General features: G+C 40.6%; 1 protein-coding gene across 6 annotated transcripts in view; it reads right to left on the bottom strand.

The window, feature by feature from the left end:
• usp25 (ubiquitin specific peptidase 25) overlaps positions 1 to 17,868 on the bottom strand; it is a 33,538-nt gene that overhangs the window by 8,512 nt on the left and 7,158 nt on the right. For 3 of the 6 annotated variants that reach the window (XM_030438374.1, XM_030438376.1, XM_030438378.1), the window contains 15 exons: positions 16,254 to 16,416; positions 13,743 to 13,829; positions 11,910 to 12,047; positions 8,590 to 8,666; positions 8,332 to 8,405; positions 7,292 to 7,443; positions 5,988 to 6,115; positions 5,770 to 5,865; positions 5,413 to 5,577; positions 4,193 to 4,431; positions 3,980 to 4,050; positions 3,656 to 3,884; positions 2,488 to 2,754; positions 1,810 to 1,949; positions 528 to 701 (listed from right to left, as the gene is read on the bottom strand). In XM_030438374.1, coding sequence (XP_030294234.1) covers positions 528 to 701; positions 1,810 to 1,949; positions 2,488 to 2,754; positions 3,656 to 3,884; positions 3,980 to 4,050; positions 4,193 to 4,431; positions 5,413 to 5,577; positions 5,770 to 5,865; positions 5,988 to 6,115; positions 7,292 to 7,443; positions 8,332 to 8,405; positions 8,590 to 8,666; positions 11,910 to 12,047; positions 13,743 to 13,829; positions 16,254 to 16,416 — 2,200 coding nt within the window. The remainder of the gene's footprint in view (positions 1 to 527; positions 702 to 1,809; positions 1,950 to 2,487; positions 2,755 to 3,655; positions 3,885 to 3,979; positions 4,051 to 4,192; positions 4,432 to 5,412; positions 5,578 to 5,769; positions 5,866 to 5,987; positions 6,116 to 7,291; positions 7,444 to 8,331; positions 8,406 to 8,589; positions 8,667 to 11,909; positions 12,048 to 13,742; positions 13,830 to 16,253; positions 16,417 to 17,868) is intronic. The other 3 variants (XM_030438375.1, XM_030438377.1, XM_030438379.1) reach the window with 3 other exon arrangements.

The following is a 17,868-nucleotide window of genomic DNA, read 5'->3' as shown; positions in this document are numbered from 1 at the left end:
CAGACCAGACTGACCTACAACTACTGCTGTTAACAAGGCAACCCAAAAGAAAAACAAACTACAAACCATGATGACTGCATGAAATCTGTACAAACTCTCATTAACATCCCCAGGAATTGCATTCGGTTTTAAATACAGGCCAAACATACAACAACTTATTCATATCACAACACGAGCCTGTGCTCTTGTCGTTTTCTATGTAAGAGTGACTTGTGTAAAGCAGCAGACTTAAGCTTTCTGCAAAAGGTCAACCTGCCTCTGTGCCAAGATGCAGACTGGCTCAAGAAAAACTTTTCACACAAGAGTACCGCAGAAAGGCCAACAAAGAGGTCAGGCTTATTGCGCAGCTTTTTCAGCCTCAAACCAATCCAGAAATATGTTGGCATAAAGTGTCAGATTCTCTCAGGTGTGAAAAACCTTCATGTGGAGCCGTGTGAATGGGCAATGATGCTCTCACTCAATATATCAAACAGGCACAGACTTGTCAGCACAACACGGGGGAGAGGGTTTGTCTGGGCGAGAGCTACCTCGTCATCATACCCCCCCTCTTCTGACTCAATGACAAAGGTCCCAACATTAGGAATGGCCACCTCTACGGTGCGCTGGCCAGGGGACTCATCGTCCGTGACCAGGTCAGGAGGAGGGGTGGAAGGGGTGCTCACCTGGACCTCAGGCTGAGGGGAGGTGGGAGGGGGAAGAGACTGCAGGGAGAATGGGACAGAAAGGATAGAGGACCGATGGAAATGTGAGGAACATTAAATGTAGAGAAAAGACACAGTGAAATATTATAAAGAACACAACGCATTTTATACCTGAATACCACAAGATATAATGTGGTTTTCTCAAAAGATTAACATATTCTCACTGGGCCTGACAGATCAAATAACTTTTAATCCATATTCAGACTCACTGGGAACATGTGTGGACACAGTGTTAGAAACTAGAAGAAGCTTGAAATGGGCTTAAAGGATAGTTTCAGAATTTTTCAAGCATGTCTTCAAACAACACTCACACTACCATACGTATGATGATTTATTTTGTTGCTGAGTGAGCAGGTAAGTGCTCCTCCTCTCTATACCAGCTGTGAAATGCTCCCTTCCCAACACAGTTCAAATGGGGGACATATAAGTCAATATACTGCCGTCTGTGCAAAAAATGCATTCTGGACGTTAGCTGAAATTAATTAAGATGCTTCATGGGGCTGAGCTAGTCAACTAGGTGTTGTTATAGCATTTTTTATTAAAAAGTTCCCTCTTCGTGGTACCATTCCTCAAAGCACCTCAGCAAGGAAACTAGACTGTTTTGAAAAGTGTCGAAACCATCCTTTAGACCTGCATTAACGGTGAGGTGAGCAATCCTGGAGAGAGGTAGTTGATTGTTGAACTTCATTCCCCGCATTTAACTGAATTTTTGGTCACTTGGGGGCAGCAGGCAGAAGCTGAACACAACACAACAGAAACATTCTGTATTAGCATCTTTAAAGTTGATGGTGAACTTGTTAGCAGCCAGCAGTTACAGAAAAACATTATCATTCATTTTCAGTTGTTTCTGACCAACTGGCGAATGCATGTCCAGTACTCTCCTCGTTATGGATCTCTTAAGTTTCCAACAACTACTGAGACAAACATCTGGACCTTTACCTGCTAAATTCTACACATGTTGACCATCTAGTCCCTACCTTTGTTGTTCTGCTACATGATCCAAGGCAGGCAATAAACAGTGGACTTCAAGAGCTTTTTTGCTGAAAAAACAGCAGCCTACTGTGTCTCTATGAGAATGTGGTGTGCTGTTTTTGCATGTTTTACATACAGCATTTAATAATGCTTCGGGGCTCCTCTCCTCCTGTTCAGCAGCAGCCCTGGAGATGGCTCGCTCCGTGTCCTCCTGCAGATGCTTGGAGTCATTGGTGGGTGATGGCTGCTCCATGTATTCTGGATCCTGCTGGGGTACTGCAGGATGACAGCGACAACATTAGAGAAATGCACAAATGCATGATACGGTTCAAAAGTTTTTTTTCAGAATGATTTCCTACAGGTTCGCCATCCCCACAAATGCCAAAACAGCAGTACACAAATGTCTCCAGAGAACTTAACGATAGTATTTACCAGTATCAAGGATTGCATGTAAAAAGCTTTGACAACTCTAAATTAAAATTCACCGCGTAATTTAGTCAATAAACACACTGTGTGTCACGACACATTACAATTTAATATAAATACATCTGAACGCTTTGGGCTGAAGCATCTTGTTTTAAACAAACCGATCAGGTCACAACCTTTGCTGTGATGTACTGTATATATTGCATACAATCATATAGACAACAACATGTCAAAGGGAGTTTGAGTTGTAAGGCTGCACAAGGTCATTTCCTCGTCTGTTTATATAACCCTCTAGGGAACAGGAGTTTTTTCTGTATATATATTCCATACCAAGTATTGATTCTCAATTAAGTATTCTACTCTGTATTCTGAGCGCCATGACCCTAACCTGCATTGTCTGGAGGGCTGGACTCAATACTCATGGGCTGAGGGGAAGATGAAGAAGTGGAAGTGCTGGATGCTGCCGAGGCTGCTGCAGCTGCAGCGGCTGCGGCCAGGGCCAGCTTCTCCTGCTGGGCCTTGCGGGCCTGCAGGGCATCCCACTCCTCAATCTCCTTGTCAAACAGCTCGTTGTCCTCCTTCACAAACTGCTTCAGGTCAGGAGGCAGTTTGTCCATGCCGCTGAGTATCTGTCCTGTTTCTTTATCAAACTCTTCTGCAAAGACAACAGAATGAGACAATGAACATTTTTTTCAGCATCAGTAGCTTTTTAAATGTATGTTTTGTGTAACTCTTTCAACAGACAAGTCTTACGGTTTTCTTTCATTGCTATACTTAAAACACTAAAAAAATTAAAATGCTTTTTTTATCACCGCCAACACCACTACATATACTGAGATGATGAAACCTGTCCTTTGACTAAAACTCTCCTTGATTTTCTGTCATTTTCACTTTTGACAGCAAGTCTGAGCTGGAAGAACCATTGCAAACTTTCCTCCAGGACAAAATGCAGTGCAAAGAGTGGAATCAGCTTCATTACTTCGATTTAACTGAGTCAACAGAAAACAGATATTGGACAAAAATTTGAAAATCCATGTAAAATCAATGTGGAAAGCATCAAAAAACAACTAAATTACCTCATAGTTCAAGTGGACTGGTGGTCGTCTTTGGCAAGTATCATAAAGGTTTTTGTGTGTTGTTTATTTATCTGTTCTAGCTTTTCAAACAATTTGTACACAGCTATATTTTTTAAGCCAATTTTTTTAAATTGAGGAGGACCATCAAACTCCATGCCAACTACTTCCACATTCGATGGAATGAGATTATGTGATAATCAACAAGGGAGTAAGATCCAAGTGATGGAATAAGCAGTAGAAATCAGTGGTCAAAAGGTTTACCAAGACATGATGTTTATATGATGATGATATATGAGGAATGAATCAGTCCTTCACCTGACAAAAGTGGCAGAAGCTCTCTTTGGGCCTGTAACTGTAACCGAGGCAAATGCATGCTTTTAAGAAAAATGGCTGGAATAATAAAGAAAAAACATATGCAATTCCTACAACTGTGCATGAAAGATAGACCCTCCTACTAGCTAGACCTTGATCCATGTGTACCTTCTATGAGAAAGGGCTTCTTGTCGTTGATATACATGAGACAGTAGGCACTGGCATTGCGGTAGCCTCCAAACGAGTCCCTGACCAGCTCCTCCCATGACGATTTTGTGACAGAAATGTCGTTGTACTTCATCCAGCAACGCTGATGTGGGTCATAGATGTAAGCCCAGTAGTGACCTGCATTAGCCTGGCCTTCATGGACAAGCACTGCGTGAAGCCGGTATGGAACCTGGAACAGCACAAAGGAGATGTGAAATACTGATTTACAAATGGAGCAGTAGATGTGGCTTTTTATATTGCTCATTACAGAAAAGTGCTGCTCACCTGCATCATAGATTTGTCAGAGTACATAAGCTCAATGGTTCTATGGATTCTGGTTATACTGCCCTGCAGATCTGATGGGAAGAACACCATATACAATCTATAAGTAAGTGCCAATATAATGTTTACTTTAGCGGTACTATTTGTCTTCAAGGTGAAGCCACTACAATAGAGATGATCATAAGACAGCTGCAAATGGGCGACAGTAAGACCTACCACGGGTGTCATTTTCTACTTCACTCCTCCAGCGATGCAAGCAGCCCTCGAGCACCCTCAACTCCTCTTCAGTTATGTGGCGTGGGGCAGGGTGCATGGGAAGGTCAGGAGGTAGCCTGGACTGGGTAAAGGGCTTATGAATGGGTACTCTCTGCTGCTGGGCTGCAGCGGGAGCTGTGGTGGGACCTGAGGCAGGGCCTGAGCTCTCTAGAGGAGGCAAGGAGTCCTGCTCAGCTGTGCTGCAGGGTGAGAGACACAGTACATAAGACAAAACAGCCACAGGAGGACAAAAAAAGCTAAGCAAAAAAAAAATGCTCCAAAATTACAGTGCATTGAACCTGTTCACCACCAAAAAGATTAGCATTAGGTAGCTAAAGAGATGGCTATTTCCCTTAAGAAGTGGTAGAGACCACAGTAAACACCCCAAATCAAGAGTTAAAAGAGAGTTAATGGACTAACAGTCTATCAATACTGTATTCACAACCTTTTTCTGCTGCCCTCAAGTGACACTGCAGGTTACTGCAAGTTTAAACAAGTGACCAAAATGTTACTGGGTAACCTCAACAATATTACGCATTAAAGTGTGTGCAGGTCTTGACGAGTACTACTACATCTGCTAAAAAAGCAGTAAAGAGCCTTTTGTGGCTCCAGAGGAAGCTGCATGTAATCTGATAAATTGCCTCCGGTGGTGTTACTCAGTGGCCTAGTTGCATTGTGGGTTATAGAATGGAAAATCTTCTACACTCAACACTACTTTTTTCAGATATGTATAAGTACTCCCCAAGGCCTATGAACACTCTTTAACTTGTAAAATTGGTGGAGCTAGATTTTCAGGGAGATTTTTAGCTAAGGCTGTCCAGTTGAACATCTGTCTGCATAACACCTGACAGTGTAATATCCCCTGCAGAGTAGTGTAATGCATTTTTCCTGTAATCTTTGCAACTGGCTTGTTCACGTGAATATGCACACGCTCATGAATAGCCAGCAATTAATTCAATGAGCAAATTATGACAAGTTTGCTCAATTCAGAGGGCCAGCTGTACCCGACTTGAAATACTTGTATGAGCAAGCCTCACAAAAAGTAAGAGGGGTTTAGGATAATAATATGAAAATGATGTTTCCCTGTTTGCACTGTTAGGTCCTGAAACTAACAGAGCAAATGATGGAAAAGATGAAAAGCAGCAATAACAAAACAGCAGGCCATCTGTTATGAAACTTGCCTTGGCGTGGGCAGCTGTTGTCCTGTTGTGCCACCAGGGGGTGCTGATGAGTCAATGTCTTCCACTGGGGAAGTGCACACTGGCTTACTGGAGGCAAACTCCATGGCATATTGGAGGACATCTGCCAGAGGAAACCTCTTGGGGCCTGAGCCATAACTCAGATACCTGAGAGAGAACAAAGAGGAAGTGAGTGTGTCAAAGAGATGTAGGGAAGCCGAGGGAGAGAGAAGTAAGAATAGAGGGCATAATGACAGATAAAGACAGGACACGGTCGGAGAGCAAAATTACTCTCCATGGCTGTCTAGAGAGCTTTGTTGACCTTAGCTAAATAAACACATATAGTTGGATGAGTAGTACCTCTCCAGTCGCTGCTGGAGCACTGTCAGATGCTCTTTCAGCCTCCGGATCTCCTCTCTCTTGATCCTGGTTATTTCCCTGTTCCTGTCCATATACCTAACAACACAAACACCACAGCGGAGGCTTCAGCTTTTAAGAGCCTTGAGATTAATACCATATATCCTGCAGAGACAAATACTGTAGAATCTACAATCAAAGTTGCTGCTTATGTTTGTTACCTGTCCATGTAGAGCATAGAGGGGAACTCCAGCTTGTTGTGGATCTTCTCAGGTCGCCCCAGTGCTTGGTTAAATTCAAATCTTGACAATTCAAAGGTCAACACAGGAGGGAGTTCTGTAAACCAGTGCTGAAAGAAAATTGGAAGTTGGTCTTGAGATTAATTATCATTATCCTTTACCCTTGAGAGTAGAGTTTCTCAAACATTCACCTGTCACAGATCCCTTTAGCAACATCTAGTTTGCAATATCCCCATTAGACAAGATGTGTTTTGGCTGCAGATTTTGATTTGACCTGAAATTTAACATGATATGGAGGCATAAGTATTAGGTATCCAGTTTAATTCATTTCTTAATTTGGGAACAAAACAACTCTGTCTTTACCACCTCTCTTGCACTGCATTACACTGTTTGGTATGTGATTAGTATTCACTATTCAGTGACAATGGGAACTTGACATTTGGTTACATACTGCGCTCTGCAATTTCTATTCTGTACTCTGTATGTCTGGGTTCTGGACAGACCACCCTCTTCAAAGACTTCAACAGAGAGCAGAGGACAGGGAGACTGAGAGGTTGCTTGTGCAACCATAACTTACACCAAAACCATAATTCTTAATTGACAGTACAAGTACTGCTCCAGGTTATCACAAATTTAGAACTTGTGCAAGAGCCCTGCATATATTAATCATCACCTAACTCTTTTTGTGATTACAGGCTCATCACCTCTGCTAACAATTTCCCTGGGGGAAACCCTGTTATCCTGTGTGATGTGGATAAAACGTCACTCCCGCTCTATCTCTGATGCTCACTTGTGATGATGGCAGGGGCTTTTCCAGAGGGCTTGGTGCCATACTCATCTGTGCACTGACCTGGTAATTAGCTGCTCCCAGCTGCTATGGGACAGTGTTTGGGAAGGCTACAGTTAACCAGAGGTCAAACCCAGAATAGCACATGTGTCACATAAGGGCAAGGAGGGCAACCCTTTGGAGAAGATCCCACACATAAGCCCTAACTATTTAACCTGACCTGACTTCTTTTGTAAAGAGTGCTACTGAAAGGTGGTGACTGATAGTTGTTTAGTGAAAGTGTTTAGTCTCTGACTTGGTGTTGGGCCTCAAGAAAATATGTATGACACACCACAAGGCTATCAAAACAATTTCTATGCAACACAAATAATCTTTGATTTACTTGTATAAACATCTGAGAATGAAAACAAAACACAATTCATTTTGGTTTGTATAACTTCTCAAAATGTCCTGAGCATTTCCATGGAAACAACTGTTGGTATTCTGCTTTGGCGCTGACCTCTTGTCCGGACCTGGCAGAGTTCTCTGCTGAGTGCAGGGACTCGATCTCGCCCTCGATCATTGCTGCCTCAAGACATTCGTGGAGATCCTTGAAGCCATTGACCTGCAGGGGGTACTGCCCAAACATCTCTGTGTTTTCAAACTTTTTACCTGTGAAATGACAAACACAGAATAGATATGAAATTGTAATTAATCAGTGTTGTAGAAAAGTACTGAAAAAACATACAAATAATACTCCATATTTTGGGTATCAAAGTATCAAAAGTAACAGTAAGTGTTAATTATACATTTATTTATATGTTGAGTATGTGACTAGATACTGTTTACTATGCGTGGACCAATTATTGGCCTGGCTGTTCACTGGAACTGATATTCAGCATTTCCCTTGCTATTGAAATGTGTTTTTTTAACCCATCACTGTAATTAATATTTAATAACAGATCCTAATTGCTGACCTGACTGAAAGAGGAATAGGGTTAAGGTGTGTCCTTAAACATCATGTAGGTCAGAGGTGTGCCAGGCGTGACAGAAGAGTTGGACAAGCGAAGAGCGTGAAAGTAAAAGCAATAACGAGCCATTTCACACTCGTTTGCATCCAAGCTGATTTTCACTTGTTCAGCAGTCACTCACTCATCATTACACAGCTGCACAGGCCTCCCCGCATAAACTACTGATGAGAAGGCCAAAAAAAGAGAAAGAGAGGAGTTGCTAGCGGACATGCAGATGAGGCATTAAGGTCATTTTATGAGCAGCAGAGTCCACTGGCCCAGCTTTCGGTGGCTCTGGGCCAGTATTGTCATGCATAATAAGCGCAATGTCAATCAGCCATCAAGGTCTTCCACGATCAATGCAACCGCTCTCCTCTTTTACATGGAGCACATCTCATTAAGACAAGGTCACCTTTCATTACTAGGGGCAAGGACTTGCTTGCTTTCTGGCTGCAGCAATCAGACCATGCTAATGCTTTATTTCTCTGTGATTCTCTAGCTGCCCCTCACTTTTCCTGTTTATTGGTATTAGCTGAACACTTCAACTCACCTTCCAGGACACCGACAGCAAGGAAGCGACCATAGAAAAGCTCCACCATGGGGTTCTTTGGCTTCTCACCCTCCCTGTAGGCAAGGAGGTGGTATTCAAAAACATAGGTCAAACTTGTTGACAGACATCTGGAATTCCGTTCCAAGTAAGAAGTTACTTCACTAATTTGAGTCTGTCCTTATAAATGTGCTGCCCAGTAACACCAACAGGCATTTGTCTACTGCTTGAGACCTCGAGATATAAAAGAGCTGTGGTTACCTGTCTTCTTCAGCCTTCATCTGGAATGCATCCTCCAGCCAGTCCAGCAGCTTGTGGGTGAACTCGCTCACATCCTGCTGTTGATCAAAGCACAGACGTACATAAAAAATGACCAATTACGGGACTGCCTTTGGGAAACAGAGGTCACAGAGTCAAACTACAAGACTTAACTGCACCTACGAGCAATCAAGTCCAAGTCAGTCCAATCAGTCAAATCAATGCCATGTCTGTCATGTGCTGATGTACACTGAGCTTTGGATAAAAGATGACTCGTCTTAGCAGAGGGGTTCACTGACAGCTGAACTTCAAAGGGGACCTGCATGACACAAGGCCACCATCTCAGACATCAATGCCCTTTGATAATACAGGCCAATGCCGATCCAACCTGACTAATACACGGAGTAGTGACATGACTGATGAGTACAGAGGCCAGAGGGCTAACCTGAGTTAACCTCTGAAGTGACACAGGCTTAGTGCAAATGCTTATGTAAGGAGAACAACGGAACAGTTTGTACATTTGACATGTGTATGTCACGTTATAGGATATATGCACAAAACAGCTAATTCCATGTCAATATTATTTTTTGCAAAGATCAGAGGGGATGATGTGGGTTGGAGGAGTAATAGCTATAGATAAGAGAGGTTAAGTGTCTTGGATTCAGTAAAGCTGAGTCAGTGGAACAAAAATGAAACTGAGCAATCATGCCCTCGGTTGAAAGGACTTGGCACAAAGAGGGGATAAAGGGAATTAAATATTTCCGGTATGTGCATAGGTTCAGTCCTCCTTAAAAAAGATGCCATACAAATGTTTGTTTGATTTAGTGATATGCACTACACACTAGTGGATTTATCCCCTCTCTTCCATTCATATATTTATCTCTCATCAAGTTATCTTAGACAGGATGAGGATTCCAGTCAGTATGTGCAGGTTGCTAATGTTAGCTGACATACTGTAGCTTTACAGCTGGAGCATTTTGTGAGCCTTTTTTTCTTTTGCTTTTTAGCTTTTAATTTAGTGTTTCATGTTGTATGTTCTTGTTTTCATTTTTTTTACAGGGGTGCCATGACTGTCCACAGCCACAGTTTGACTATTTATTTATTTTATTTATTTTCAGGTTACAAGTTAATTTAATCGTTTTTTATTTTCAGCCTTGACGGCTATGGCATATTAAGCTATTGAGTCTTGATTCGTAAATATCAAGATTGATTTTATGCTCTGACCATTTTAATCTACATTTTCATATCCATTTTTTATGGAATATAACAAACTAAGGCTGTAATGCCTGACAGCTTTAGTGTTACCTGTTGCTTAGCTAGCTAGCCATGCATTTGCGTCTGATCATTTGACATCAGGACTTGAAGCACCGGGGGAGTGTTGCTGTTAAATCCTCACACAGGACAGAAGCATGGGAGCATGAGACAGGAGGAGGGTCATGATTTTTGAAGATTCAAATATTCAATAAATTCTACAAATCTGAATAGATGATGTGATTATGGCCTTGTCTGATATACAATGTCTTACAGGCGTTGGTAGTATCCCGTTCTTACTATGCGAAAATTTAATGGGAAAATAAATAAAGAAGGGAACTAAATATCGAGGCCATTTTCCAGCAGAAATATCTATTTATGTCAAATTTCTCAAATTACTTAATACCAACATTTATTTCAATTTTATTTTGGTTGCATATAATTGCATATTCATTTAATAATTGAGCCATCTATATATTTAATCATTTATGTCTGATTATTGCAGGTCTGCCACGCTGATAATAGACAGCACAAATATATGCAGAAAAAAACAGCAGGAAACCATAAACATAAACCAAAAACAGGAATGGCCAATGTTCGTCAGTCTATTTAAAAGAATTTGGTGAACACTCAAATCAACAGCAGCAATTAGTACTAAAAATAAAGGTTTACCGGCATCTGGACTCCCATTTCTTTTTCAAGGACTTTAATTTGAAAGATTTCTTCAAAATATTACTTGAAATTGAAAGATTTGAGACTGGTCTGTAGTTACTAGGTGCTGATGCAGATAGGCTAACATAACTAACATGGCTTTATATGCTGTAGGGGACAACATCCAGCTGCAGGGGGTGATAAATAAACAGAATTAGAAGACTTCAATGTTGTCATGACTTTCCTGAGCATCTCAACATCTGCCAGGTCAAAACTAGAGATGCACCAATCAGGATTTTTGGGGCCGATCACCGAAAGCAGTATCAGCCGATCCCGATATTGCCGATCACCGATCACAGCATCAAATCCATAAATTCTTCTGTATTGTTGTCTTGTGTAACTTTCATTTATTTAATTAATGATTCTTCTTACACAACATTGACATTGTATTATCAAGTATAAAAATTAGGAGATGAGAAAGTATCATGAATTGACCACCGTTTTATTGCAGGCTGAGGCAATGTGCAATATTTCACACTCTAGAGACTCTCTTAGAGACAACTTGGACTCAGCTTACATAGAGTAACTGTAGCTTACTAGTGGGAATGCATGCAGTCAGGGTGGGAGTTTTGTCATTTTAGGGGCAAGTCCATTTGGCCTTCACTTCACATGGATTATGTATTAAAACATTTTTTAAATACCAATATCAAGTTAATGTTACATTAGAAAACAGTTTTTGTTAAGTAGGGTTAGAGTTAGGTGATTTTTGTGACACCACACTGAATATTAGTGTTATTGAATATTTCTCCCAATAGAAATTCCCCCAAATTATGGCAAAGCAAATTTTTTCCCAACAAAAAATTGTAGAATAACCAGCAGGAGACCACTGATTTGTGGCGTGATTTTGGTGGCACTACACTCTGAATAATAGTAGTGAAGTTATTGAATATTTTTTGTAGTTTCTCTTTTCGGTGTTGCACTTTGTTGACGGTCCCTGTGCCCTCATCTCACAGACGGCTGACCATACAGACCCGGAGGACCGCTGGTTTTGATAAAAAAATACGGTTGTAGCTCGTTGTCTACCTTACCACGGTAGGAAAGACCCGTCGTTTGTGTTTTAACAAGGTTTCACTTATGAGTTATTGATCCGGTAAGTTCGAATCTGTGAATATATTGCCAATCGATCTGTGCATCTCTAGTCAAAACTGAAATGTGGAGCCATGTGTTCTCCACAGCACATTATGGATGCTCTCTGGGTAACATGTTTGCCGTCTCGTTGCTTTTGTCAGTAGGAGATACAAATGCAGTAACACGAACACTATCTCTTACCTGCCTGATGTAACAAAGCTCTCTTAATTGAGCGCTGCCTGTACCGAGTGAATGTTATTATGCTGAGCAGGTTATGGCAGAAAGCGGCTTACCTGCTGCGATTCACTCGACTTGAAGGCGTCCTTGAGTATTTCCACAGCTCGTGATGGATCCACATATTTCCTCTTGGACCCCACCATGAGAGAGAAGAGGTTCCTCAGCTCCTGCATGAAAGGCAGGTTCCTGTGTTCCTGGTAAGAGTAACACAAAATCAACTACTTAGTGAATCAAATTTCGGTAAAGTCAGTGTTTCTCATCTAAGAGTGAAAGGGAATGTTCCACTTTCTAATACTGACATGTAGTACTAGAGTACCCAGCTGTTTTCGGAAATGATTTAGCCTTTATAAAAGTATTAATTTTTAAAACTATGCAATTGTGACCCATTTTTACAGAGTTTACTTTTTGTGTGCCAAAGAAAGAAAATGTAAAGAGATGGACTAACCCGCATCATTTTGGTCTTTTCACGGAAAAAAAAAAAAACAAATGTCAACAGTCTATCTTTCAAGGTATTCAAATTTAGGAACAGCTGAGGGGTAATAATGTCAATTTATGATCATCACCTGTTTTTGGTATGAAGCAAGACATACTACAGTTTCTAGTGGTAGCTAACATACTTAGTCAACAACATTAACATCAACATTAATCAAGCCAACCTAATTAGATTTCACAACCTGCGGCTACACCCTGAAAATGAGCTGAGCAGCAGTAGATATGAAATGTTGATTGTTGACTGATACTTATTGTTTTGACACGATAATAAAAAAGCTGATTAGGCTGGATCCAGATAATGGTTGTGCTGATTCAGAAAGAAGTTCACCTGGAACTGTATTTAAGGTGCTTCAATCAGCCAGATCATTTCTCCAAAGAGTTGTCACTCTGTTGAACTGCAAAATCACTTCACCTGCTGCTGCGGAGTGACGTTACCAAGTGGCATCACTGTTCTCGGAAACAATTTTGGGCAGAGTATCCAGTAGCTTTAGAGAGACCAAAAGTCTCAGCATTGCCACTGATGTTGGCATTGAACATTTTAACCAGTGAAAGCAACAGTCAGTTACCTCCAAATTTCAACGCTGATCTTTGATAATCAGAAAATAACAAGGTCCTCATGTATCATTTTAGAACGATGACTCAAACTTTTAGTAACAGCAAGTTAATAGCTTCTTTACCCCAAGTCTTCTTTTTTAAGTTGTGCAGTGTTGCTTTATTGACATTATAACATGAGATGCAGAGGCAACATGACTCAGCAGTGCATAATAACAACACACTTATTTCTCTGAGCAAGTGAGTCAGAGATGCTTTAAAAGATTAGACTGTAAGATCTTGCAGTCTCGTACTGCTGAAGTAAAAGGTCAGTGATTAGGACTAAGGGAAGTGATATGAAGAGATGACTGCCCAGAGCCACACTTCCACAGCTGAGGCTTAGAGCAGATTAGCGACAGGCTGCTGACCCTGTGGTGGACACATGCTGAGTATCTCAAATGTAAAAAAACAAAAAAAACAAAACAAAATAAACAATCAAAATACACTCTCTGCATGTCCTGATTTTTCTTCAAACATTTCACATAAGTTGCTACTTCTAGCAGCTTGCTAGCAGTGAGCTATGTGAACGAGAAGGGGCAAAACATTAAGCTGCAGTGACCTTAGGGCAGGATCACACAGCTGCTGAATGGTAGCTCACAGTTCCAAGAGGGTCAAACCTTCTAAGCTAAAGCACTGCTAGCTGCTGTGATAAGCTACAGAAGAGCTGCTCAATATCAACAGAGCTGATGTGAGGTTGCACACATAGACGACTGAGCTAAAAACCATTAAAGACATCACACTCCGATTTTGTTACTGCTGCTTTCTTTTCCTCTGCTGAGAGCCTAAGAAGAAAGATGGGCTCTAACCTTCTGGTTGCGAGGCAGGTCATGGACTCTGGCTGGTGGTGAGTAGTTGAGCACCAGCCTCTGGAACTCCAGCAGGTTGAACAGAGACTTGAAATTGAAGCGGGATAAACAAATGTTAGTAACACAGAATCATAGGACAACCTTATCACATTTACATTTTTCATGTGAGAGATTGACCATGATTAAACCCATAATATTATAATAACAAATTAATGATTAATAAAAATGTATGCCACTAGGGCTCTCTTTATTAAATCAAAACAAAAGATGTTGGCCAAGTGCTGTGTGGGGAGGGAACAGCGGAGCAGAGCCACTGCTCAGCTGATCAGAGCCGGCCACCTCTGGAGGAGAGAGTCAGATGTAGAGCCAGACATTCTGAAGGAATAAATAATAAAAGTCGAATTGAACTCTGCTCTGATCCGGAGCCTTTTACCGATGGAAGGAGAGCTCCTAAGATTACTTTTGAACTTTTGGGAATAAAAATTGGATTTATCCTCACTTTTGTTTATCAACCTGACTGCAGCAGCAATCTGCAGAGGTGTTAATGCACTGTAGTGTTGACTGCTGACTGGAGCTGGAGGGGAAATGTACTTTACTTCATGAATGTAACATTACAGAGAGGTGAGGGGAAAAGAAGCAAGACATCCGGAGTCTCTGTTGAGTGCTGAGCGCAGTGATTGACCTGAATTCAAACACAGAGAAACACAGGCACACACATCCTCAGTGCATGCCGTTGCTCGCTAGCTTACAACTACTTTGGGGTTAATAAACAAACATAGATAGAAATCTATCTGATGGGACTCAGTCACCAGAGTTCACAGACAAGGTAATGTTTTTAAGTTTTATTAACATAATGTTTAATCTCATTCATCAATTTCCTTCGCTGTGACTTTCCTGTAGAAGTTATGATATGTGACCAAATGAAATACATCATTACCTTGAGTGAATTCATGGATTTTTCTGGGATTTAATTTTAGAAACATTTGGGATAATGTAAGTACACAACTGCCAAAAATGAATGTGAGGTAATTTCTCAATCATAAGATGCTTCACGATATGGACAGAGAGCTTAATTGAGAGTCTGCAGCTTATTTTGATTGTTGATTGTTGGACAGCTGGACAATAAAGTGACGTCTTGACATTGCATTATTTTCAATTGTGGGCAGACATTAGGCCAACGTTACTTATGTAACAGCACAAGACCCACACTGAGCGCAACTTCTGTCCAGCTAATTAGCCAAGGCACTGTCAACTTTGTCGTCCAACTCTGAGAGAGATGCGAGCAGTGGAGTCAATAAATACCTTATCCTAAAATTTGCGATGTGAAAATAATATTATTGTAGACAACAACAAAAGTGTACGGCACTGCAGATGGACAAATGTTTTGTTTTTGTAATGTTTATGTATTGAAAAGATGCAGCTTTTATTTTGTAGACTGCTGTAGTATGATTACTGGAAGGACTTTCTAAATAAAAGGGTAATTTAAATGATGAAAAATTAGCTATGTGCAATAATATAGATCAATGAAGTTGTCACACAATGAGATGTCTCAACAAATGAAATTAAAACAATTTTTCAGATTACAATCTTAGAGCATCTTGTTCTGTGCAATTACAAATAGACCTACCCTCTGGCAATTCAAACCCCTGCCAGCTGATCTATCGGCATGCTCCTGCCAGCTCCAGTTCATAAAACAGAAATTAAAGCAATATTGTACACAAATAAAATGTAAACCTGATCCCTGTCTTTAGTGCATGGAATACTTGTCATCGATGAAAAAGGCTGAGTTGAATGTGTGCAGTTTTTGTTACATCCAACAAAAATCACACCAGACTGAGTCAGATATTCCAGCAATGAGCATTTCCTTCCTTTCCACATAACCACAGGTCGTTTTTTAGTACTTTAATAACATTGTGCAAGAGTAACCATCTACACATAATAACACAAGCCACTTACTCTCGCTGCTATAACCAAAGTGATTATTTGTAGTTTCTGTTTTGGAAAAGTGAATATAAAAGTTGTTATGATATCTTGTCAGGAAAACAAGAAAGTTGTTTACTCCCGTCTTTCACCAAGTGCAGCAGGGTCGGGTCGGGGGTTACATTACACACAAGAGCCAGGCACCATGTGATGGTGTATCCAGTGTTCGTGTGGCATATTTCAGCTCAGGTCACATTCTACCACTGACTCTACCAACACAGAGGAAACTAAGGCTTTTTGAAAACAGATCTTTTTTTTTTCAGTATTTTCAAACATGTAAACATTTAAAAGATTATCTTATCCAGTACTACTTGATGTCTACAACGGATCAAGCACTGATTCCTGCTCCATTACATTAACAGGGAACCAAAAAAGAACAAGGAAAGAAATACAAAAATATAGACCAAAATCTTGTCCAAAGTCTCAGATGGTGTCTCAAGTTATGATTACAATATATATCGAATATGTTTTGTGTGTGTGTGTGTGTGTGTGTGTGTGTGTGTGTGTGTGTGTGTGTGTGTGTGTGCCCACCTGTATGACAGCACTGAACCAGCAGGTATTGCCAACATTTTTCAGACCCACAGGGCAGCTGTCTATCCTCTTCCTGTCATGTGGGTTGGGTGAATCACTCCATACTTCTGTGTGGGTACGCTTCAGACTTGCCTTGTTCTCTGCTATGCTGGCCTCCAAAACTCTAAAAAGAGTGAGGGAGGCGAAACACAAATTACAAAACATACAAATTTAATTAAAAGGCACTGAACATCATAGCATTGCCATACGTGTCATTTTAAAGGTCTGGCTGGAATCCACTGCAGTAGAGGGATTATTATATACATTACATACAGTTTTATTTTTTTCATTATACAGTATCTTTCTATTGCAATAAATAAAGTTCAAAAAGTGTTTCTCTAAAGTGAAATGTCCCTGTATAAACTTCGACATAGTTAGCCATTAATGGGGCTTATCTCTACGGTCCACATCAGTTCAGTGAGAATGGAGTTTATCTAAACTGCCAGATAGTGGCGTCTGAGTATTGTGCTTCAATAAGGTTAAATTGTACATGATATTAAGGGTTGTGCTTTAAAATGTAATGTTCTTAAGGCTCTTATTCTCTCTTAACAGGACATAATAAATCAATCGCTTTTATAACAAGGTAAGTGACCATTTGCACTGCCTCAGACTGAGGATGAAAGGAAAAAATACAACTCTTTTAAGTGGTTAAAGTGGTGACCTGTCAAAATATTAATTCCACCCTTATTCTTTTAAAATGTGCCCTTCAAATGACATCAAACCCCAAACCTAATCTGGAAATGTCCAAAATATCTGAGACCCTATTGCAAAACTGATGATTATTTTGTATGGGCGTCTTGATCCAAAATAATGAAGGTCCTGATTAAAAACTACAGCTTGTATTAGTTTAAACTGTTGATATGATTTAGATGAAAGTTTAACAGGACTTGTGAATATGATGTGACGCAATCTACAGGAGAGAGGATGTATCACTCTGTTAAGAGTTTTTGGAAGGTCTGGCAGCTGCAGAGAGCCCAGCAAGCTGAGATCAGCCAAGTTTAACATTGGTCTGTCATCAAGTTGCTCACAGAATTTACATTAATTATTGACAGCTGGTATGAACTGCTGCGGGTGATATTTGTCATTTTAACCAGGGAGAGCACCCGTATGTGCTGGCTAAAAAAATTTTTTTTAAAAAAAAGTTCAGCATTTCTTTTACTGCTCTTTGCTGAAAATAGAGAGGAAAGATATAACTATCCTTAGTGTTGGATTTTCATGAATCAGTTTATTTTGCAATCTTGGAGTCAGGTCAGAGTTAAGCACTGGTACTATCAAATCGTTGTACAAATTTTAACTTTTTTTACGTGCATACAGAGCCAACTGCACCCAGGGCAGATCCCAGCTAGTTTCTATTTCTATCAGCTTTATTTTACCTGATACTGACCCATTAAAATTAACCCAGATCTGCCTTGAGACCGATCCTTAGGATCAGCTTAGGACATCCCTGATTTTTCACTGCAGATCAGCAACTCGACGTTACACAACACAAATGAATGCAAGACATATTTTCATCACACCCTGGGCAAAGATGGAGACAATGTAGGTGGTAAGTGTGGATATTCATCCAAGGCTTTGT

This window comes from Sparus aurata, chromosome 13 (genome assembly GCF_900880675.1).
Source record: "Sparus aurata chromosome 13, fSpaAur1.1, whole genome shotgun sequence".
Lineage (NCBI taxonomy): Eukaryota > Metazoa > Chordata > Actinopteri > Spariformes > Sparidae > Sparus > Sparus aurata.
This window is presented reverse-complemented; position numbering and strand designations above follow the sequence as displayed.